At 32.0% G+C, this 25342-nt stretch overlaps 2 protein-coding genes across 5 annotated transcripts; one reads left to right on the top strand and one right to left on the bottom strand.

Moving 5' to 3' along the window:
• The first annotated feature begins 1691 nt into the window (after window positions 1–1691).
• LOC121223535 (NAD(P)H-quinone oxidoreductase subunit H, chloroplastic-like) lies at window positions 1692–10959 on the top strand. The gene has a single exon (XM_041105196.1). It carries the CDS (start codon window positions 7794–7796, stop codon window positions 8748–8750), a length of 957 nt encoding a protein of 318 aa, XP_040961130.1. The 5' UTR covers window positions 1692–7793; the 3' UTR covers window positions 8751–10959.
• Window positions 10960–15844: 4885 nt separating this feature from the next.
• Window positions 15845–20950, bottom strand: LOC107934600 (disease resistance protein RGA2). Of its 4 annotated transcripts, none has more exons than XM_041105195.1 (6): window positions 17259–20950; window positions 17110–17186; window positions 16948–17015; window positions 16667–16832; window positions 16357–16547; window positions 15845–16273 (listed from the first exon to the last, which is right to left on the bottom strand). In XM_041105195.1, exon 1 carries the CDS (start codon window positions 20682–20684, stop codon window positions 19572–19574), a length of 1113 nt encoding a protein of 370 aa, XP_040961129.1. In that variant the 5' UTR covers window positions 20685–20950; the 3' UTR covers window positions 15845–16273; window positions 16357–16547; window positions 16667–16832; window positions 16948–17015; window positions 17110–17186; window positions 17259–19571. The 4 variants fall into 4 exon arrangements, with proteins under 4 accessions (XP_040961129.1, XP_016722562.2, XP_040961128.1 ...); XM_016867073.2 differs by having other exon boundaries at window positions 17113–17186; XM_041105194.1 differs by having other exon boundaries at window positions 16667–17015.
• Between the last annotated feature and the right edge of the window lie 4392 nt (window positions 20951–25342).

The raw sequence follows: 25342 nt of genomic DNA, 5'->3' as shown, positions 1-25342 counted from the left end.
GGTTGATGTTTCGTTAGATGAGCAAATACATGGAAACCACAGCTTTAGAAAGATATACATCTCTCAATATTGATTGGTCTTCCTCTTTTGTGTTATCCTTTTCTTATATTATTTTCAATTTTTCATTAAAATATTTTAAAAAATAAAAATAGAGAAATTATGATTTTAAAATCGAGAATTATAAAATATTTAATTTTTATCTTAATAATTAAAATTTTTATTAGACACCTGCTTAACATGAATTTAAAATTGTATTTTGAAGGTAATTATAAAGTTAATTCGTTTATTTTACAAAAATTAATAAGTTAGTTTTTGCTCTTAATTTAATATCGTAATTTGTGAAAATAGAAATTGATTTAATTGTTCTTAAATATATGAACGGTTAATTTTTATTAATTTTTTATATATACATTTTAGATTAACGATTTAATAATAATGTTATTTAATTGGATTAATTACTAAAGTTTTATATAGTAAAAAAATTAAATTAATCATAATTAAAAAAATTAAATTTTGAATTTTCTTGCTAAAAAAGGCCACAGCCATTGGCCTTTTACGATTGTTGCCACTTGCATCTTTTCACTAAAAATGAATGGTCGAAACGTTTGAAAAGCATATCCAACCAAAACCCAACATTTTGGTTATGGGGTTTTAAGGTTTAATATTAAAAGAATAATTAAATACCAAAATAGATAAATAGAAGTAATATATTTATTAAACACAAAAATATATAGATGCTTGGTGATGCCCCCATGGTCATGCTTAGTGAACCTATATATAGATGCTTCTTTGTTGGCTGCTCTGGTTCTCTGTTTTTTGCTCTGTTTTCCCTGCCCAAAATTTGTACAGGGAGAAAGTCCATTACAGGGAGTTTTATTGGGAGCATGAATCTGTAAAGAGAAAAAATTGACGTTAATGATTGAGGTGGTGAAGATGGGGTTAGTTTGGTTCCGATGATATGTCCACTAAAATTTTGGTAGTGGGTGATGATTATGTTGTGAGCCAAACATCACCTAAGTCTCTCTACATCACATATTCTGATTTTCATTATATATTTTCAACCTACGCCTACCATAATACTTCCCATTCTAATTTCTCTCTCTTTTTTTTTATTTAAAAATATCTTTAAAGAGTAAATTTAGTGATGCAACAGGTTGGCAATCCATATATTCGCATATCCTTTTTTATGGTTGCTCTTGGAGGGCAAATATTTTCTTCTTTTTTTTCCTTTTCCTTTTTGTTGTTAAAGGTAGATAAAACAATAAGAATTAAGCCGATATCATTTTAAACACTATAAAATTATGTAAATTTTTATGTAGAATTTAAAGAATTGCATTTGGTAATTTTGAGTAAACATAAATACCAGATTCAATGCTAATAGCTATGGCTGCCATTTGATCTGCTAATCGATTCCCTTCATTTAACACATGCTTGAATCAAATTTCTCAACCACAAACAACTAATCTTTTAATACTCCGTAGCATAACATTATCATAATCCATCTTGTCCTTCATATGGATAAGATCTAAAACTACTAAACTATCCGTTTCCAAAATTACCCGTCTCGCCTTCATCTTATTTACTAACATTAACCCATCATTGGTACACCATAATTCAATCTCAATAATACTACATATCCCTATATTCCATACACCTAAGTGAATTGAGTGGGCTTAACAAGTTAAGTAATTGGTCATATTTTATTGATGAAATGGGTTGGGTTGGTATTAGTCTGGATACAACAAAATAATTTAATTAGGTCTAATGTACTTATTCGATCTAATAAGTATCTTGTATCAGAATTTCGAAATTCTATGGCTCGAATCTTTAGTATTCTGTTATTTATTACCTGTGTTTACTATTTAGGCAGAATACTGTCACCCATTCTAACTAAGAAACTGAAAGGAATTTCCGAACCGGAAGAAGTGGGGGAAAGTGAGGAAGAAAGAAACATAGAAATAGAAACTATTTCCGAAGGGGGAGGGGCTAACCAGAAACAGGGGACCGAAGAAAATACTTCTTCTTCCCTTTTTTCGGAGGAAGAGGTGGATCCGAGCAAAAGAAACAGAAAAGCTACGAGTGACTGGAAAGAAAAAAAAAAAAAAAAGGGCGAATTCCACTTTCGTTTTAAAGAGACATACTCTAAAAATAGACCGGTTTATGAAACTTCTTATTGGATGGGAATCAAGAAAGTTCGAAGTTAGAAATATTAAAAAAAAAGAAGATAAATATTTATTATGGATTGAAAAACCTCTTGTGACACTTCTTTTTGATTCTAAACGATGGAATCGACCTTTGCGACATATAAAAAATGACCGGGTTGAAAATGCTATAAAAAATGAAATGTCACAATATTTTTTTTATACATGTCAAAGTGATGGAAAAGAAAAAATATCTTTTACGTATCCACCCAGTTTAGCAACTTTTGGGGAAATGATACAAAAAAAAATATATTTTTTCACACCAGAAAAATGTTTTCTGATGAATTGTATACTGATTGGAGTTTTATCAATGAACTAAAAAGAAGAAATTTAGTAAGGAGTTTATAAAAAGAGTCGAATCTTTAGATAAGGAATCTTTTGATCTGGGCATACTTGAAAAAAGGACTCGATTCTCTAATAATGAAACTAAAGAGAATACTTGCCTACACTATATGATCCTTTCTTGCATGGACCCTACCACGGAAGAATCAAAAAATGGGGTTCTCCTTTAAGCATAAATCAAACTTATAAAAAAAAAACACGGATCCGTTTTGGATAAATAAGATTCATGCTCTACTTCTTACTACTGATTATCACGAACTTGAACAGACACTAGATACACTCAATATAAAATCATTAGCAACAGAAAAAGAACTCTCTTTATTGACATTGACAGAAGATGAACAGGGAAATATCGATTCCGAGGATCGAGTCAAAATTTTGAAATTTTTATTCAATATAGTTATAACTAATCCCAACAATCAAACAATTAGAAAAAATCTATTGGAATAAAAGAAATAAGTAAAAAAGTTCCTCGATGGTCATACAAATTAATCGATGATTTAGAACAACAGGAGGGCGAAAACGAGGAAAATGTAACAGCAGAGCATGAAATTCGTTCAAGAAAATCCAAGCGTGTCGTGATTTTTACTAATAACCAGGCAAACGCCGATACTTATACTAATACCAAGGATGCTAATGATCCTGATCAAACAGACGAAGTGGCTTTGATACGCTATTCGCAACAATCGGATTTTCGGCGCGACATAATAAAGGTTCCATGCGTGCCCAAAGGCGTAAAAGCTGTTTCAAGCAAATGTACATTCCCCCTTTTTTTGGACAGAGTAGACAAACCACTCTTTTTTTCTTTTGATATTTCTGGACCGCTGAAACGAATATCTCGAAATTGGATATGTAAAAACAAAGAATCAAAAATTTCTGATTATACAAAAAAAAGATCGAGAAAAAAGACGAGGCCAAAAGAGAAAAATACAAAAGAGAAGAGAAAATGAGGATAGAAATAGCAGAAGCTTGGGATAGTCTTTTACTTGCTCAAGTAATAAGGGGCTCCGTGTTAATAACCCAATCAATTCTTAGAAAATATATTATATTACCTTCACTGATAATAGTTAAAAACATTGCCCGTATGTTATTATTTCAATTTCCTGAGTGGTCTGAGGATTTAACGGATTGGAATCGAGAAATGCATGTTAAATGCACTTATAATGGTGTTCAATTATCCGAAACAGAATTTCCAAAAAACGGTTAACAGACGGTATTCAGATAAAGATCCTATTTCCTTTTTGCCTGAAACCTTGGCACAGATTTAATGCACAGATTTAAACTACAACCCTCTCATAAAGATCCAATGAAAAAAAAGAAAGGTCAAAAGAATGATTTTTGCTTTTTAACAGTTTGGGGAATGGAAACTGAACTACCTTTCGGCTCTCCTCGAAAACGGCATTCGTTTTTTGAGCCTATTTTTAAAGAACTAAAAAAAAATAAAAAAATGGAAAACGAAATGTTTTATAGCTTTAACAATTTTAAAAGAAAAAACTAAATTGTTTCGAAAAGCTTCAAAAGAAACAAAAAAATGGATCACTCAAAGCATTCTATTTCTAAAGGACTAATAAAAGAACTTTCAAAAATAAATCCAATTCCATTTTTTGGGTTGAGAGAACCATATGAATTGGGCGAAACTAAAAAGGATTCGATAATCAGTAATAAGATGATTCACAAATCATCCCTTCAAATTCAATCTATGGCGTGGATAAATTATTCATTAACAGAAAAAAAAATAAAAGATCTGACTAAGAGAACAAACACAATCAAAAATCAAATACAAAAAATTCTAATTATAAAAGAGAAGAAAAACGAATTTCTAACTCAAGAAATAAATAGTAGTTCTAACAAAATAAGTTATCAGGATAAAATAGTAGAATCAGCAAAAAAATTTTGGCAAATAGTAAAAAGAAGAAATATTCGATTAATCCGGAAATTCTATTTTTTTATAAATTTTTCATTGAAAAGATATACATGGATATTCTTCTATATATCATTAATATTCCAAGAACCAATACCCAACTTTTTCTTGAATCAACAAAAAAAATGATTGAGAACTTCATTCACAATAATGAAGCAAATCAAGAAAGAATTAATAAAACAACTAAAAATACAACTCATTTTATTTCAACTATAAAAACCTCACTTTCTTCACTTTCTAATATTAGTATTAGAAATAAAAATGAAAAAGCTTTTTGTGACTTATCCTCCCTCTCACAAGCATATGTATTTTACAAATTATCACAAACCCAAGTTATTAGTTTTTATAAATTCAAACCTATCCTTCAATATCATGGAACATCTCTTTTTCTTAAAAATGAAATAAAAGATTATTTTGAAGAACAGGGGAGTATCTCATTCCAGATTAAGACATCATTATGGGTTAAGACAGAAAATCGTTTGGCATTCTGGAATGAATGAATGGAAAAACTGGTTAAGGAGTCGTTATCAATACGATTTAGTTCAGAATATATGGCTAAAATTAGTACCAGACAATGGCGAAATAGAGTCAATCAACACTATCTGGCTCAAAATAAAGATTTAACAAAATGGGATTCAGATGAAAAAGAAAGATTAATTCATTACGAAAAAAAATGATTTTCAAGCAAACTCATTATTGACTCAAGAATATAAACTGAATCAAGAACAAAAATATAAAAAATCTAATTTTAAAAAACACTATGGATATGATTTTTTATCATATAAATCTATTAATTATCAAGATAAGAGGGACCTGTATGCTTATGGATCACCATTCCAAGTAAATAAGAGGGAAGAGAGTTCTTATCATTACAACATGGATAAACAAAATTTTTTTGATACATTGAGGGATATCCCCTATCCATAATTATCTAGGAGAAGGCGATATCCTAGATGCTATGGGGAATTTTTCGCACAGAAAGTTTTTTAATTGGAGAATTCTTCATTTTTGTCTTAGAAATAAGGTCGATATTGAGTCCTGGGTCGATACCAGTACCAAGAGTAACAAAAATATTAAGACTGTGGTTAAGAATTATCAAATAATTGAAAAAATGGACCTTTTTTATTTCACAATTTATCAAGATCAAGAAAGCAACCCATCCAATAAAAAAGGAAACCATTTTGATTGGATGGGACTGAATGAAGAAATACTAAGTCATCCTATACCGAATCTAGAACTTTGGTTCTTCCCAGAATTTGTGCTGCTATATAATGCATATAAGGTTAAACCATGGATCATACCAATAAAATTACTTCTTTTCAATTTTAATGGAAATAGGAACATTAATAAAATATTATTGAAAATAAAAAAGGGACTCCCTTATAGCACCAAACGAAAAACAAATTATTGGATTAGAGAATCGAAATCAAGAAGAAAAAGAACCCATAGGTGAAGGGGGTCTTGTATCAGATGCACAAAAACAAGGAAATTTTAAATCCGTTCTCTCAAACCAAGAAAAAGATGTTGAAGAAGATTATGATAAATCAGACAAAAAAAAAACGTAGAAAGAAAAAGCAATACAAGAGCAACACGGAAGCAGAGCTTGATTTCTTCCTAAAAAGGTATTTGCGTTTTCAATTGAGATGGGATGATTCTTTAAATCAAAGAATAATCAATAATATCAAAGTATATTGCCTCCTGCTTAGACTGATAAATCCAAACGAAATTGTTATATCCTCTATTCAACGGGGAGAAATGAATCTGGATATTTTGATGATTCAGAAGGATTTAACTCGTAGAGAACTAATGAAAAAAGGAATATTGATTATCGATCCAGTTCGTCTGTCGGTCAAAAATGATGGACAATTTATTCTATATCAAACTATAAGTATTTTGTTGGTTCATAAAAATAAACACCAAATTAATCAAAGATACCAAGAAAAAAACTATATTGATAAAAATCATTTTTATGAATTTATTGCAAGACATCAAAAAATGACTAAAATAAAGACAAAAATAATTATGATTTGTTTGTTCCTGAAAATATTTTATCCCCTAACCACCGGCGAGAATTGCGAATTCGAATTTCTTTCAATTCAAGGGATAAAAATGGTATGCATAGAAATGCAGTATTTTTAAATAATGTAAAAAACTGTGATCAAGTTTTGACTAAAAATAAACATCTTGGTAGTGATAAAAAGAAACTAATTAAATTAAAGTTCTTTCTTTGGCCCAATTATCGATTAGAAGATTTAGCTTGTATGAATCGATATTGGTTTAATACTAATAACAGCAGTCGTTTCAGTATGATAAGGATCCGTATGTATCCGCGTCTGAAAATTCGTTAATGGTCCATTTTAATGGTACATTTTCCCCTCTATTATGTATGTATCGTGCCGGGTATATGAAAACAAATAGATGGTCACAAGGATTGTCTTACATTTTATTCTGATACACGATACTAATTTAATGACATACATATCAATTAGATCGACAAATGAATCAACAAAATCCTCTTATTTGAACTCTCAAATTTTCTCTTTTGTAGAAATCTCTCACTCTTTTGTATCCCTATACGAATCAAATCGAAACCCGGATTGATTAATTTGATTTGAAAAAAAAAGGATAAAGTTCATAACGAACTTAAAATCATCTTGTATATCAAAATGACTGGTATTATTATACTGATCAGTAAAATTCACATTCAAAAAAAGGGGGAAATTTTTTGGTTTTATGGTAAAAAATTCATTCATCTCAGTTATTTTTCAAGAAAAAAAAGAAGAAAACAGAGGGTCTGTTGAATTTCAAATAGTTAGTTTCACCAATAAGATACGGAGACTTACTTCACATTTGGAATTGCACAAAAAAGACTATTTATCTCAGAGAGGTCTACGTAAAATTCTAGGAAAACGTCAACGACTGCTATCTTATTTATCAAAGACAAATAAAATACGTTATAAAGAATTAATTGGTGAGTTGGATATTCGGGAATCAAAAAATCGTTAATTTGCAAATTTTGAATTAGTCGATTTATTAGATTTTCATTTTGATGTACTTGTTTTCGTTTTCAACAATTCATGTAAGAATGAATCGAGGAAAAACTTATGAATCTATCAGCTACAGAAAAAGACCTTATGATAGTCAATATGGGGCCTCACCACCCATCAATGCATGGTGTTCTTCGTCTCATCGTTACTCTAGATGGTGAAGATGTTGTTGACTGTGAACCAATATTAGGTTATTTACACAGAGGAATGGAAAAAATTGCAGAAAACTGAACAATTATACAATATTTGCCGTATGTAACGCGTTGGGATTATTTAGCCACTATGTTCACGGAAGCAATAACCGTAAATGGACCAGAACAGTTGGGGAATATTCAAGTCCCTAAAAGGGCCAGCTATATCAGAGTAATTATGTTGGAGTTGAGTCGTATAGCTTCTCATCTATTATGGCTTGGACCTTTTATGGCAGATATTGGTGCACAGACCCCCTTTTTCTATATTTTCAGAGAAAGAGAATTAGTATATGATCTATTCGAAGCTGCCACCGGTATGAGAATGATGCATAATTATTTTCGTATCGGAGGAGTGGCGGCCGATCTACCTTACGGCTGGATAGATAAATGTTTGGATTTCTGTGATTATTTTTTAACAGGAATTGTTGAATATCAAAAACTTATTACGCGAAATCCGATTTTTTTAGAACGAGTTGAAGGGATAGGCGTTATTGGTGGAGAAGAAGCAATAAATTGGGGTTTATCCAGCCCAATGCTACGAGCATCTGGAATCAAATGGGATCTTCAGAAAGTTGATCATTATGAGTGTTACGACGAATTTGATTGGGAAATCCAGTGGCAAAAAGAAGGAGATTCATTAGCTCGTTATTTAGTCCGAATCAGTGAAATGATGGAATCTATAAAAATAATTCAACAGGCCCTGGAAGGAATTCCGGGTGGTCCCTATGAGAATTTAGAAATCCGATGCTTTGATCGAGAAAGGGATCCAGAATGGAATGATTTTGAATATCGATTCATTAGTAAAAAACCTTCTCCCACATTTGAATTACCGAGACAAGAACTTTATGCCAGAATGGAAGCCCCAAAGGGAGAATTAGGAATTTTTCTGATAAGGGATCAAAGCGGTTTTCCTTGGAGATGGAAAATTCGCCCGCCGGGTTTTATCAATTTGCAAATTCTTCCTCAGTTAGTTAAAAGAATGAAATTGGCTGATATTATGACGATACTAGGTAGCATAGATATCATTATGGGAGAAGTGGATCGTTGAAATGATAATTTATACGACAGAAGTAGAAGATATCAATTCCTTTTACACATTGGAATCTTTAAAAGAGGTCTATGGGATCATATGGATGTTGGTCCCTATTTTGACTCTTGTTTTGGAAATCACAATAGGTGTACTAGTAATTGTATGGTTAGAAAGAGAAATATCTGCAGCAATACAACAACGTATTGGGCCTGAATACGCCGGTCCTTTGGGCATTCTTCAAGCGCTAGCAGATGGAACAAAATTGCTTTTCAAAGAAAATATTCTTCCATCTAGAGGCAATACTCGTTTATTTAGTATTGGACCGGCTATAGCAGTCATATCAATTTTACTAAGTTTTTCAGTAATTCCTTTTAGCTCTCGCCTTATTTTAGCCGATCTCAATATCGGTATTTTTTTATGGATTGCCATTTCAAGTATTGCTCCCGTTGGACTTCTTATGTCAGGATACAGATCAAATAATAAATATTCCTTTTTAGGTGGTCTGCGAGCTGCTGCTCAATCGATTAGTTATGAAATACCATTAACTCTATGTGTTTTATCAATATCTCTACGTGCGATTCGTTGAAATAGAAACTTTTATTTTACCTATTCCTTTCGTTCTAGAAAATAAGTTGAGTTGATAAACTAAATTAGATAGTTATATATGAGTGAAAGAAAGCAGCTTATAAATTCGCAGTAAACTAAACAAAAAAATGGAATCTCATTTCCTATGTACAAGAGGTAAGTGGAAGAAAACGTAAGCGGAAGAAGTCTTTACCCCAAGACGGGTTGATTAGTCAATCTAGCTTGAAGCGGGCTCAAAAGATCAACCGTATAGAGTTTTCGCTATCCTTTGTATGGATTCCCATACATGTATTGCTAAACAAACGGGGGATTGAACAAAAAACGAGTGGATGGTTAGGAACACCAAAATACATAAAGGATTGGTAATGGAGATTATGTAAATTATATAAAAAGAGACTTCTGGATAACATAAAAAGAATACTAATTGGGGCTTAAAATTCGTAGAAATGACTAGGCAGTACTCCCCATGATTCCGGTCCAGAGTATCCTCCTATCTGCCGATTAAAGTAATGACTATCAGGAACGAAATAATCCTTTCCTATTTTTTAGTTTAAGCCCCATTCGTGGTTTTATCAGATCCGAAAGCAGAATAGGAACGAAAAAGAAACAATAAAGAATAAAAAAGAAATCTTTTTTTTCTTTCTTTCATAGATATAGAGAGATCTAATCCGTGTCATGATTTATGAGCTAATGGAATGTTTCATTTTTTCGTAATAGAAAACAATGGGTTGAAATATCTATTGATATTCTACAAGAAGTATTTTATTGAAGGCTTAAGTTATTACTCAACAAATCAAAATTGAAATTATGAACGGGCGAGATCAATTCAGAAGCACTTATTTTTTATTCTTCAGAATATAGCAGACAGAATTCCATTGGTATAATTTTGGACCTTCCAATCTATTTTTTCTCTATCTATTCTACAACCATACGAAGATAAATAATATTGATTCGGTCCTAAAATTTATTTGTGACCCACGAGGAGCCGTATGAGGTGAAAATCTCATGTACGGTTTTGGACTAGCGATGTAAACAGTGATGTTATCATCGACTATAATTATCTAACAGTTCAAGTACAGTTGATATAGTTGAGGCGCAATCAAAATATGGTTTTTGGGGATGGAATTTGTGGCGTCAACCAATAGGGTTTATCGTTTTTCTAATTTCTTCTCTAGCAGAATGTGAGAGATTACCTTTTGATTTACCAGAATCGGAGGAAGAATTAGTAGCAGGGTATCAAACCGAATATTCAGGTATCAAATTTGGTTTATTTTACGTTGCTTCCTATCTAAATCTATTACTTTCTTCGTTATTTGTAACAGTTCTTTACTTGGGGGGTTGGAATATTTCCATTCCGTACGTATTCGTCCCTGAGCTATTTGAAATAAATAAAATAAATGGAATCATTGGAACGACAATTGGTATCTTTATTACATTAGCTAAAACTTATTTGTTTTTGTTTATTTCTATCGCAACACGATGGACTTTACCTAGGTTAAGAATGAACCAATTATTAAATCTCGGTGGAAATTTCTTTTACCCATTTCTCTGGGTAATCTATTATTAACAACTTCTTTCCAACTTCTTTCACTGTAAAGAAAAAAAGAATATGAGATTCATGACTTGGTTCAAACAAGAGAAAGAAACAAACATCAAATTATTCATAGATATTCACGATATGTTCCCTATGGTAACTGGGTTCATGAATTATGGCCACCAAACAGTCCGAGCAGCAAGGTACATTGGTCAAGGTTTCATGATTACCTTATCCCACGCAAATCGTTTACCCGTAACTATTCAATATCCTTATGAAAAATTAATCACATCAGAGCGTTTCTGCGGACGAATCCATTTTGAATTTGATAAATGCATTGCTTGTGAAGTATGTGTTCGTGTATGCCCCATAGATCTACCCGTTGTTGATTGGAAATTTGAAACGGATATTCGAAAAAAACGATTGCTTAATTACATATTGATTTCGGAATTTGTATATTTTGTGGTAACTGCGTTGAGTATTGTCCAACAAATTGTTTATCAATGACTGAAGAATATGAACTTTCTACTTACGACCGTCACGAATTGAATTATAATCAAATTGCTTTGGGCCGTTTACCAATGTCAGTAATTGACGATTATACAATTCGAACAATTTTGAATTCAATTCAAAGAAAAACTCAGTAAGTAAACCTCCTGTTTTATTAAAGTAAAGAGAAATTTCCCATTCATTCTTTTAAGGTTCCGTTTTGGTTTAAGTTAAAAGACTGTTTGGTTTGAATTAAAAAAAGAATGAGGCCTTTGGTCAATAAATAAAAATTCAATTACAAATTAACTGGTTGATAAGAATTTCGGATTCCTTTTTATTGAAAATAAAAATATATTAATATATTCGTAATTATTTCGAAATATATAGTTTCAAAAAACAAAATACCCTTTTCTTTTGAACAAACAAAAAGAATCAAAAACGAAACGGTCCAATAATTGTGCTTAGAGCAATTCACGCCTAATAGATTAGGATTTTATTCAATTAGGAACGTATCATAAAAAAAAATTCCTGGTCGGGTCAATAAGATCATGAAAAGCATTTCGATTTATTTATCTCTTATTTTACACATAATGGATTTGCCTGGACCAATACACGATTTTCTTTTAGTTTTTCTGGGATCGGGTCTTATATTAGGAGGCCTGGGAGTGGTATTACTTACCAATCCAATTTATTCTGCCTTTTCATTGGGATTGGTTCTTGTTTGTATATCCTTATTTTATATTCTCTCAAATTCTCATTTTGTAGCTGCTGCCCAGCTCCTTATTTATGTGGGAGCCATAAATGTTTTAATCCTATTTGCTGTGATGTTCATGAATGGTTCAGAATATTATAAAGATTTTAATCTGTGGATTTTTTTCGGAAACCTATTTTTTAAAACTAATATATTTACCTAAACCCTCAAAATTTTTTTAAATTTGACAAAAAAACCCTACCCATAAATAGGTCTAGGTTGAACTAAATTTATTACACTTTTTCCCTTTTATTTCCCTATCATTTGGGTTAACAATACATATTTATTAAAACTTGCTTGCTCCTATAGGGATTATTATATATTAAAATTTGACAATTACCTATTTTATTCATAACCAAGTTAAGAAACTGTCATTCCATACAACCTAAGCTTTTTCAAAATCTACTTTAAAAGAAATTGTCACAAACTGAAATCAAGCACAAAGGTGTTTGGTTATTGCAAGAGGAGGACTAAAATGAGAATGATTCCGACAAGATGGGACACAGATGTGGATTCATACACGCAGAGACAGTATTTTAAAGATGTTACCATCCACCCACCTAGTAGTATAGTTAAATGAGAATAATGTTGATTGGCCGAGATTAAATGATAGATTTAAAGGATTAAATTAAATTTTTATTATTTTAAAGATTAAAATATAATTTTATTTTTATTAATTTAAAATTTTAAAAATTTCTCAATGGAGACAAAGTTGGGATGATGACATTTGGGGTGCTCTGCACAATTACATCAACTTCGGCAAAATTTGTCCGTCTGTAGAAATAAATGAAATTAGTGAAAAAACTATGAAAGAAAAGAGAAGAAAGAGACAAATCCCATGGAATTCACTGTAGGTTCAGGCACATGCATTCAAATCTTTCTAAAGCCGAGTCCGAATTCTTTGAGTTAAAATTAAATATCTTCGAGTTTGATTTCAAGATATAAATGAGTTATTTAAATTAAATTAAGCTTGTAATGTAATTTAATAAGATAAATATATAAAATATATATTAAAAATAAAATATTAATAAGATTAGTGAGTCATTAGAATCAAACATTACTAAACTTAAATTCGACTAAATCAATAGCTTAAACCCAACTCAATAACTACCGAATCGAATTTGAATTTTTCTTTTGAGTCGAATTCACTTAATTTGCAAGCACTAATATCTCATTTCCACCTCTTTCACTCACAAAATTTAACTTTAGTATTTTTTGTGACAATGATTATCATGTCTATAATTATATATTATGATAATGGTTACTGTCTCTATTACTATTTTACTATACTCTTGTTATAAGGAAAACAACGGGAGAAATAGCAATTAGATGCTTGGAATTTTGCCTTGTGCCAAGATAGACCTTTATAAGTACTTTTAAGTCAAGGGCGTAGCTAGGGGTTGACAGGGTCCCGACCTTTTCTAAAATAGAATTTTTTTTCATTTAAGCCCTTTAAAAATTTTAAAATTTTAAATTAATAAATATAAAATTGTACTTTGGACTCCTAAAAATAATAAAATTTAGATTTAATTTTTAAAAATTATAAAAATATAAGTTAATAAAATGGTGAAATTACATTTTTTCTATTGCAAAAATTACAATTTAATTTTAGCCCCTAAAAAGATTTCCCGACTTCGACTCTGTTTCAAGCATGATAAAGAAAAAGACAACACACATAAGCTCTTATGTAGTTTCCATTTTTTGTTTTTCACTTCAAGATATATATATATTAATAATTTTGAAGAAACAACCCAATTATTTTTTATATACTAATTTTTAATATTATACGTATAACATGATTTTATATATTTTTATTTTATGTAGTAAATAATATTCAAATTGTGGAACATAATTAAAATATTGCCGGCATAAAAAATTCAAAAAATAAAAGTTTGAAAGAAAATAATAATGAAATAAAAATTTTAAGTGATTTTAACTACTAATTTAATAAAAAATTAAAACATACAATTTTATGTATATTTTATAATTTAATATAAAATATGATATATTTTAAATATAAACATAACATTGATATTTTCAATTATTATTTAAGATGTTTTAATTTAAAATAAATCCTTAATTATTTATTTTACATATAGATGAATTTAAACTTAATGTCTTTAGTAGTTACTTTCTAAACACGTTCTATCAGTACAACATTTACAATTGAGTTCAAATATATATTTCACAATTAGTTTTAATCCCATCGTTACAATAGTCAACCTCAAATATGACAAAAAACTCTATACATTAAATTAATTTTTATGGTGAATTTATAAAAATAAATATCATGGGGCAACATGCACTTACGTATAAAGTATCATCAATATAAAATTTCTTATTTTGAAAAAAAAATATAATGACTTTTTAACTCTCTAACTTTACAAAAAAATTATTTTAGCTTTTTTTTATTATCTCTTTTAACCTTTAAATTTATATTTTTTGTCAAGTCACCTTAAAATGGTTGAAAAGGTTAACGTTTGTTAACTTTACTGACGTGACATACATATCGTATATACACGTGGATTACCATATGTATGTCATGTTAGCAATTAATTAATTTTTAAAAATTAAAAGGCATGATAAATATGTTTTTTTATATGTTTTTATAATTTAAATACTTTTTAAAATACTTTTTTATATATTATTGGAATTTTAAATTTAAAAAAAGTAACTAACTGCTTACGTGGCAATTTAGTGTATGATTTATTTTACCTAGATATTATATTTTCCTTTTTCGTTAAAAAATTAATAATTAATAATTTCATAATAATGAGTAAATAAATGTAGCATTCTACCACTTGGTCCACTAGTTAGTGCCTGATTTATTTATTCAAAAAATAGGCTCAAAAATCCTTTTTTTTTCTTAAAGTTAAAAGAAAATACAAAATTAAGGTTCACAAACATCAATTTTTTTAATTGATATGGTGCAACAACTTACATGGGCTTAATTGCAAATTTTTTAAAACATTTCACACACATTACGGGTTAAGGCATCTAAGAAGTCCCCATATTATAGACTATATCAAATTAGTCCTTTTGTTATTAAATGAATCAATTTAGTTCCTACATTATTAAAAAGAATTAAATAGGATCAAATTGTAAAAGAGTTAACAATTTTTAGTCGGAAGGACATCGGTGCCGATTGGCATAAGCTTTTTGGTCCCATCAATACCATATTTTGTAAATTGAAGTTACTTTGTTACTTCATTTATCATTTTCTTTTGCTAATTTGTGCGGTAACCGATCCCTTTAATAGGGATGTTACAGAAACTCGCAAACTATGTCTACTTTCATGTGCGAGCTTGGCCAAAGTATCAGCCTCCGGATTATTCATTCCAGAAGTATACGAAATATTTCAATGATCAAGCTGTATCAGCAACTAACAAATCCTTCTAACTTAAACTGAATTGGATCCACCCATATAGATCTCTCCAAACTAATCTTAACTGCCTCAAGACTATCAGTATGGATTACCTTGAAGATTTTTAGTGAAACTAATATGGAAAATTCATGAATCTAAACGAACTTGGTAATTTTTCTGATGTAATAAACTGATGTATTAGAACCGCATAATTAATGCTTAGTTTTGTCTGCATTAGTTAAATGGAAGATGCAAAATAAGACCTGCATTCTTCACGAGCTGATCCATCCCTGCCACTCTATTCTATTGAAATCCTCCTGTACATACATGTTGGAACATTAAAAAATATGTGTGTTTTTTTTTGGCCGGTATCATGCAACAAAATAAAATAAAAAATATAATCAAGATGTTTATATACTTTAGAAGTCGTACCACATCTGCGAGGCCTTGCCTAGAGATAAATATACTATGAACTTCATACTACACAAGAGTGATTTAGCTTTACCCCTCAAACACTTGATACAACCTCACCTTTGTATAGTTAAGTAATTTCTCTTCCAATTCTTTTTAACTATGCAAGTGAAAATAAACACTCGGATGGTGTATAACAATGTCACTCAATAATAGCTCCTATTATGAAGATATGTGCTTCTTTAAATTCACACATCATTCATAAAATAAATCATCTATACATATGCTCTAGGATTGGTCAAACTCTTCATAAGCTCCGTGTAAAGTGGAATAATAAATTTCCAAATGCAATATCTCCGACATTATCATGCTTCAACAACGAGACTGTTCCAAAAGCAACAATGAACCTGGAAATTATAAATGCAAACTTGGAATATGTTAAAATTGATGCCATTTAGACTGAGCAGTGTCCAAATATAGAAACACTTACTGTTGCTAAACAGAACTTTATTTATGTGCATGACTGGCCATTTTCTATGCTTTTTCAGTTCAAGTTCAACAAAGGGCCAAACATAGGGCATCGTAATCTGTAATAGTAACGAACTCCCATTCCCAAACATAGAGCATCAACCTCATCCTCACCACCAAATATTCTGAAGCAAGATCCTTCCATGATTTAACCTTCAAAATTCAAACAGTTAAAAGGGGTGCCCTGCATCAAAGAATATTGTGAAATATCCCTCTCTTCCCCCTCCATTTTTATCAACCCTTAACCCCTACCCCCTATTCAATTTACTTACATGACAACCACATTGCGTGTTTAAGCTCTCTCCAACACGACACCAAGAATCTGTCAGTGGCATGGGAACCATATATTACCATTTTTCTTGAGTTGGAATATTTTTGGCAGACGAAAAAATCGTAGTTGAAAGTATGGCCTCTGCTTCTTGTAATATATGCTGTGCTCTGCCGAAAAGAGAGCCAAAATCTAGCAGAAATTAGGATTAGATCATCAGAGGGACTCTTCAACGAAGAAAAGAAAGAACACGTGTGCATGGAGAGGAGGATTTCATGGGAGTACAATGCCATGGACAGGTCAGCTGATGAAGAACGCATGTCCTGTTTTTTGGCTCTTCAATTGAACACATGCTGAAAAAGAAGAAGCTTAGTTAGGGGGTTATATTAGATCATCTGAAATTGTGAGATTTTATGATTTAAAAATGTAAACCATTTAAGTAGTTACCACCTCTTTTTCTGCATCTAATTTCTTAAAGTTGTCAAATGCTTTTCAGATATATCCAACAGCAGGCCAATGGGTTACTGCGCAAAATTAACAAAAATATTATGGAAAATGAGTAGTATTTCAATAAGGAAATTAATGAAAAGACCAACCTGAAGGTATGTGAGCAATCTTATACCAATCGGCACCAATGTCCTTCTGACACCTTTCTTCCAACTGAGGAACCTCGTGTATATTTAACTGTTGCAAATTGGTTAGGCAGCGCATCTCATCCGGAAGTGACGTTAAATTGGGCCAATCAACAAGAGAAAGAATTTGCAGATTTGTTAGATGTTGAATCCACTCCGGAAGATGCCGACACTTTGAAATATTTTCCAGTGCTAAGGAGCGTAGTCTTGTCTGATCTTGGAATATTTGTAAGCCAGCTGCTGATAGCTCCAGCTCCTTGCACTTGCTTACTAAAGATCTTCAAGGAAAGTGAGATGTTGGAACACAGGAAAGAGTGACCTCAATCCGCTGCAATTCCAAATTTCTAATCTTTTCAATTGAACAAGATGTTGAAGCCAAAGGGGGAGAGACACCAGCTGTGGAATATTAATAATCCCCAAATGAGAGAGATTCTTAAGGGCTTCCCATTGCATGCCCCTAAATCAACCTCCTTGCAATCTCCTATTGTTAATTTTTTGAGGCCGGTGAAATGTTTCAAGTACTCATCTAGCATGTGAGTGTCCAATCCCTCAATTTTGTGTACATGGAAAGATTTCAATTTGGAGAGAGGAAGAGAAGAAGTGGAACTTGATGGGGTCGTACTAGTGATGTTCATCTTCATGGTCTGCTTTAAAGGCCTTGAACTGGTCTTCACCAACCTTAGATCATCATCGAGTGAAGGATACAACGGCATTGAAGTCAAAGGGCAATTTACAATTTCTAAAGAGGAAAGACAAGGAAATGCCATGGTTGATGTTCCTATAACTGTTGTGTCATCCTCGTTATCATCATCAATCGAGCTTTTCCTCCACCAACTCTTCATATTTGGGCAATTCTCGAGGCAAAGAGACTTAAGCGATGGGAAGAATGATTCTGGTTCTCCTTGACTTCCTTTTGGGCTATTATCGTCCATGTACTCCAGCAGAGTTAAATCAACAATTGACAGCTTTTGAAGACAAGGCAATTGCGCAAAGGACGGGATTGTTTGAAATTACTAGGACCCCATATTCTAATCACGATGAGGTTTGTGAGCAAAGAAAGCCAACTTGGAAACTTGGCATCACTCCTCCATCCTCCAATAAAGAGCTCCTTGAGATTGGGATGGGGCCGGAGGTCTTCAAGTGACTTGTCATCATCATCATCATCATTACCGCTGTCGTCGTCGTCGTCACCATAATCATTCCATACTAAGACCAACAATCTCAAATGTTGCTTCTCTTTCAAATTAGCAGCTTTAAACTTCTCTTTTGCATTTTTTACGAATCCCAAATTTGTTATCTCTAGCCGTCCCGTTAAGTTGTTAAGCCCACTCAATTCACTTAGATCTGCACCGTCACGTGAGCCATCTTTGTCCACTACAAACTTGCTTAACGTCTCAAGGGAAGTCAGCTTCCCTATTCCACGTGGCATATGAGTTAAGCCACTACAATCTTCACACCCAAGATGGGTAAGATTCACCAATTTTTCAATCTTCTTCGGCAATTCTTCAAGCTCCCAACATAAGTTAAGTTTCAAAGCTTGCAAATTTTGTATCTTGCAAATGCTCTTTGGGAGGATCTTAATATTAAAATTCCCAGAAAGATCAAGGTACCTCAAATGTTTCAACTTACAAATGGAGCGTGGAATCATCTTAAAATCTAAACCATTCAATTCCAATACACGCAAGCATCTATAATTTGAAATGATAAAATCCCAAATTTCGTCATTCATATTTTGATTTCTCTCATAATTTGGAAAGTGTAACATGGTTCGCAACTTCTTTCCTTTAAACAAAACAATTAATGAAGGATCAATTGATATGTGGCGACACTTTTCACCAACCTTACTTGCAATTTCATTTGAATCTACAATACTACTCTCCGTCCCGGCTACTGATTCAGCTAGATCATGCATTAAATCATGCATTTTACATGTTAGTCCTTCCCACGAATATCTTTCTCCTACTTCTTGGAAGAAACCTCTTTCGTTTAAATCTTTAAAATACACAAACCCGATCTCCTCGAGAGATTGACTTGGATTCAATTGCTTTACGAAACCTTGTGCAATCCAAAATTGAACAAGAGTTTGTACATGAATTTTATGATCTTTTGGATACAGTCGGCAATAAGCAAAGCAATGTTTCAAATGGGATGGGAGATGATCGTAGCTCAACTTAAGTGTAGCTAGAATTTTACCTTCGTTTTGAGATATTCTAGCAAGTTCATTATCTTTGAAAGAACTCCACTCCTTTTCAGTTTCTTTGAAAGATAACGCACCAGCTATGGTCCTAATAACCAAGGAACCCCACCACACCTTTCCAAGATCTGTTTCCCTATTTTCACAAAGGTTGGGTTTATAGATCTTTGCTCAAATGCTATTTCTTTGAACAAAGACCAAGCATCGTCATCAGACAAGCCTTTCAGAACATAAGGCTGACATTTACTAGTAATTTTTGCTACTCTCAAAGAGCGAGTAGTTACTATTATCCTACTTCCTTTAGCCCCACCTACTAACAACTCTTTTAAACTAACCCATTCTTCCCACTCCTCATTCCAAATGTCATCCAAAACAAGCAAATATTTTTTCCCACCGATTTTCCCTCGAAGTTGGCTTTGCAATTGATCCATTTCGAGTTTTTGATTTGGTGCTTCGCCAGTTGCAGATTTGATAATGTTTTCTACAATTATTTTGACATCAAAAACATCTGAAACGCACACAAACATCATCAACTCAAAATGATTTTTGACCATTTCATCATTATACACAAACTGCGCCAAAGCAGTCTTCCCTAACCCTCCTAACCCCACAATTGGAATGATGTAAACATTCTCTTCACTTTCAAACTCTAACATGAGTTTTAAAAGAGCTGCTTTATCATCGTCTCTCCCTATAATGTTATCTTTAAAAGAGTGCGTTTGATGCCTCTTTTTGGTCATGAAAGAGGTTTCCATGGGGCGGTCACGCTCTACCAAATTGAACATCTTGGCCTCACTTCCGATCAAAGTTAGCCTCGCCTTAATGGCCTTAATTTGACGACCCATTTTGAGACTGTAAGCAAACTGGTTTGAGCTTGAGAAGAAAAGGCGTACCTCTTTCGTCAGCTTGTTCCCACCCAATAGATCTTTCCGGAAAGCTTCGGTAGAGAAATCATCAAGCAAGTCGTCGGCATCATAAAGTACATCTTTCAGCTTTTCAAGCCAATCTTTGACGTGATGGCTGGTCACAGATCGCTCTTCTGCGTCAAGAAGCACAGCCTTGATTGTGGAGACGGTGCTTTTGAGGTCGTCGAGGTCATCTTTGACATTCCACCACAGTCCAATTTGAGAGAGAGTAAAGGAGCTCAATTTAGTAATAAGCTCTACGGCGAGGTCGAAAGCAATTGCTTCGGCCATTGCTGGTTCAAACTGAAATCAAGCAACACAGTGTTTGGTTATTGCAAGAGGAGGACTAAAATGAAAATGAATACACGCGGAGACTAATAATTTTTATAGATGTTAGCATCCACCCAGCAAGTAGTATAATTAAATGAAAATAATGTTGATTGGTGGGAAATGTTTGACACAAATTTCTCAACGGAGACAAAGTTGGGATGATCGGGTGCTCTGCACAATTACATCAACTTGGGCAAAATTTGTCTGTCTCGATCCGTACAAATAATTGAAATTAATGAAAAAGCTATGAAAGAAAGAGAAGAAAGAGACAAATCCGATGGAATCCAAGGTGTTTCGATTGAGGCCAATGCATTCGAGGCTTAAATTAAATATTTTATTTCTATTTGAGTTGGAATTAAGTTAGTAATTTAATTTAATAAGATAAAAATATATAATATATTACTAAACTCAAGTTTAATTAGATCAATAATTCAAATTCAGCTCAATAATTATTGAATTGAATTTAAATTTATTTATAATCAGTTAAATTATTAACATTAAAATCTCATTTAGGCCTCTCCCACCCATGAAATTTAGCTTTAATTTTTTCCTTTTTGGTAACTTGGTATCAATTATTATTATCATGTCTATAATTATATATAATGACAATTGTTACTATATCCATTACTATTATACTATACTCTTATTAATAAATTTTTTATATTGATAAGTCTGTTAATTATATTTGTTATTAATTTTTTATACAATATTAAGAATAAAAAAAAGTAATATGGTTTGATTTTGTGTCAAATAAGTGTCTGAATTAAACGATTTATTTACTTAGTATCTTGATCCGTAGAAATTCTTAAATTATGCTTGTATCGAATATCACTAAATTATTATTAAATTTATATTTTAATTATTAAATTTTATTTAATACACGTGCACTTTATCTTATTATTAAAATTGTTGATATAGGTGAAATGTGTTTAGTAGCATTTCATATATTTGTTCATCATCTTCATTTATATATGACTATCAACACTACATTTTATTATCATCAGTTCTTTTATTAGTTTAACTTTTACTATTGTTAATACTAGTGGTGTTTATGAATTGTTATGGTGAGATACTTTTTTATTGTTAATACTCTAGTGTTTATGTGTTTTTCTTTTTATTATTTTTATTTTTTTAGAGTAAATATCAAAATTATTCATGAACATTATCGTGATGTGTGATTTGTAATTTAATTTTATGTAATTATATAAATAAAATTTTAACTGTAATTCAATTATATACATAAAAATGCAAATGTTAAAACACACCTACATTACCCGTAGAGTTTATATAATATTTTAAAGATGCCACCACCACCCACTAAGTAATAATAAATAAAAAGATGTCACTAAGTAATAATTAAATAAAAAGTTGCTAATTTTATATTAAAGCTTAGTTAAGGGACGGTCTTTCTTATAAAATTTCTGCACTTTTCAACGTATGTTTCTTGGATAGCATCACATGACATGATGCTATATATGAATAAAGAACAAGAAGTTGGCAGAATTATCAATTGTATATCTTTTTAAAGGGTAAAAGTGGGATTGGCTGAGAATCCAATTTAATTTTAGTGTTAATTGAAAATTCAATCACAAGTTTTATCTTTCCAAATATAGTTTAAATTACTCTTTTATACTATACTTTTATTATTAATTACGGATATTGTTGATGTAGGTGAGCGTGTTAATATTTGTTATTATTATTTTAATATACATTTATTTGTTTATTGTAAATGGGGTGATGATTTTTATTTGTTTACTATTGGAAATTTGGCCCATTCTTTTATTATAATTGTTTTTTACTTCTCTGTCCCACGCGTAATCAATTGCCATATTTTTTAATTTTATTTATACTTTTGCTAAATAAATAATTCGATGGAGGGTTGTTAGATCCAAACTTATATTTAAAATCTTTATTTCGGTTGTTTTTTTTTGGTTTAGACATAGACATTGTGCTGTTTGATGAGCTTGCATAGTATTAGGTAGTCGGTTAGGTAAGGCTGACCAAGCCAATGATGCTTAGCTGGTCTTTTCAGATGATTAGCTACAGTGGGACTGAGACACGACCCGGACTCCCACATGGGGCAGCAGTGGGGAATCTTGGACAATGGGCGAAAGCCCAATCTAGCAATATCGCGTGAGTGAAGAAGGGTAAGGCCCGCTCATAAAGCTCTTTCGTCGAGTGTGCGATAATGACAGGACTCGAGGAAGAAACCTTGGTTAACTCCGTGCCAGCAGGCGCAGTAAGACAGGGGGAGGGCAAGTGTTCTTCGGAATGACTGGGCGTAAAGGGCATGTAGGCGATGAATCGGGTTGAAAGTGAAAGTCGCCAAAAACTGGCGGAATGCTTTCGAAACCAATTCACTTGAGTGAGACAGAGGAGAGTGGAATTTTCATCTTATAAAGTTGTATTGACATCAAGTTAAAAAGAGCTCATTGATTCGGTATTGATAGACATACAATGAAAGTAACGAATTGATCATTTGTCGTATTTGATCTACCAAAGAATACATTGGCATGTCCAAGTAAGTAGTTAGTTGAATTCTATAAAGGGAAATAGCAATCGGATCTAAACAACTCGCGCAATTGCGACCGTTGGTTTGAGTTGGACCCTTTTAGCTCACAAGCTACTAGAGAGCTAAATTGTGGATGCATGTTTCGCAGTTGTTCATTCGGTAAGGATTAGTTGTTGGGCATTCCGCAATTAATTTACACACGGAAGGGTTGGCGGTCTGAGGCATCCTCGATTAGTATAATTGGCTTGTCAATGAAGGAGAAGACTTGATATCGAGGATTGATTCAAAGGTGAAGCAAAATCGAGCTTGAAGCTAGAATTTCATCATATTGGCTTACTTAATTTAATTTTGTTTCTACTTATTTTTACTGTTATTCAGTTCCAATATCTTTATTATTTTCTCTTATTAGATTTAAATTCTCCTTTTTATTTTTGCATAGATCGTCGCATGTCATGGGCACCTATTTAATTTTTCCATCCATTTTGAGGTAATTTGACAGAAAATGCAACTTTAATGGCTAAAAGAGGAGAAAAATTAAATGGAGGGCTAAAATAACTTTTTCTATTAAATTGGAAGACTAAAAGAATCATTATGCCAAAAAAATAATAATTTTCATTTTTGGTCATTTTCTAGTGCTATAATTCAAGATGGTGTGGAATTATTACATCAGCTAATCTTATTATGATTATCATCATCGTGGTCATTATTGTTTTTAATATCATTAGAGCGAATGTTATTGTCCAAACAAAGATAGCTTAAATATAATTTATTCAACTTCTTATAATATATTAGGGCTCCTCTAAATGCTCATTTGCCTCCGATGAGTAGAGTTGAATTAAAAAAACTAAAAATTGAAAATTGATCTTGACTCGAGTTGTTTAGAAAACATATAGCATGCAAGTTAAAAATCACAACCATTTCTATTTTTAAATAACAATCATTCATGGTTTTTTTTTTTTCAAAAGCTTAGCGGATTGTTATCGAGAGAGTAGTTGTGAATATTTTTGAGGTGTGCTAAGGATGATTTGTATAGCGTTGGAATCTGAGCTTTTACTCTTAATAGTTTTTATGTCACGTAATGAAAATAAACATATTGAAATGTTTAGTAATTAGATAAAATAAATAAAACATACTTGTCATATAGGAAGGATGATAGTTGAGGGAGAGGGGTGGAAGGAATCCTCTTCATCAATATGTATCCAAACTATATACTCTTTATTTAATAAATTAATCTTCATTGTTTTCAATGATATTGTTGAAAAGTCAAAAAAATAGTTGGCAAGTTGTTTAAAGTTGAAAGGGATAATTGCAATTTTGGTCCCTAATTTTTTAGGCCATTTGCAAGTTAGTCCCTGAACTTCAACTATAAATAGGCCTAACCATTTCTCATTTTAACCATCCCAACCAATCTTTCTCTTTTAGTTTTCTCTCTTCTCCCATTTGAGAATTCTTAAGGAATTCTATTTTTTGTAATACTTTGGAGATAGTAAGTTATCATCTGGTGTTAGTGCCGAGGACGTAGGTATAATTTACCGACCTCGTTAATCTCTTGTGTTCTTTCTTGTCCTATTTTTCTTTCAATATTTGAGGGTATAATAGTAGTATTTAATTGTGCTATTAAATTACTATAGAATGGATATTCTGTCTGTACGAGCCCATTTTGCCCGGGCCCATACCTACCAAATAATAAAAAAAAACAATCAAACCAAACCCCCCAAAAAAAGCTAAAAGCCCAATGGCCCAACACGTAAACAATTCTCAGCCAAAAAAGGAAACAAAAACCCTAGCCGCCGCACCTGGGCCCTCCACTACCAGCTGTCTGCCACTGCCACCTGCAATTATGGAAAGCAACAGGGGCCACGCACGAGTTACTGTAGCAAATAGTGAAAAATTATTATTATGTTGTAAAAGCCATATCAATATGCTGGTTAAAAAGGGGGGATGATGGGTTTTTTTTGGGGGGAGAAGGGGAGAGGAGAATCGATTGTATTTTAGAGGGGGATTTTGGATTCTATCTCATTTTTTTCAGCTAAAATAGAAGTCAAAAAGAATCGTAAAAGAGGGGGATCCCCATTCTTGTACGCAGGATTGAGAAATAAAAAATACA

Source organism: Gossypium hirsutum, chromosome D11 (genome assembly GCF_007990345.1).
Source record: "Gossypium hirsutum isolate 1008001.06 chromosome D11, Gossypium_hirsutum_v2.1, whole genome shotgun sequence".
In the NCBI taxonomy this organism is placed as follows: Eukaryota; Viridiplantae; Streptophyta; class Magnoliopsida; order Malvales; family Malvaceae; genus Gossypium; species Gossypium hirsutum.
Note: the sequence above shows the minus strand (reverse complement) of the source record. Positions and strands in the feature narration are given on the sequence as shown.

Coding starts and splice junctions, on each gene's coding strand:
- LOC121223535 (XM_041105196.1), top strand. CDS start 7,794: ATGTTCACGGAAGCAATAACCGTAAATGGACCAGAACAGTTGGGGAAT.
- LOC107934600 (XM_041105194.1), bottom strand. CDS start 20,684: ATGGCCGAAGCAATTGCTTTCGACCTCGCCGTAGAGCTTATTACTAAA.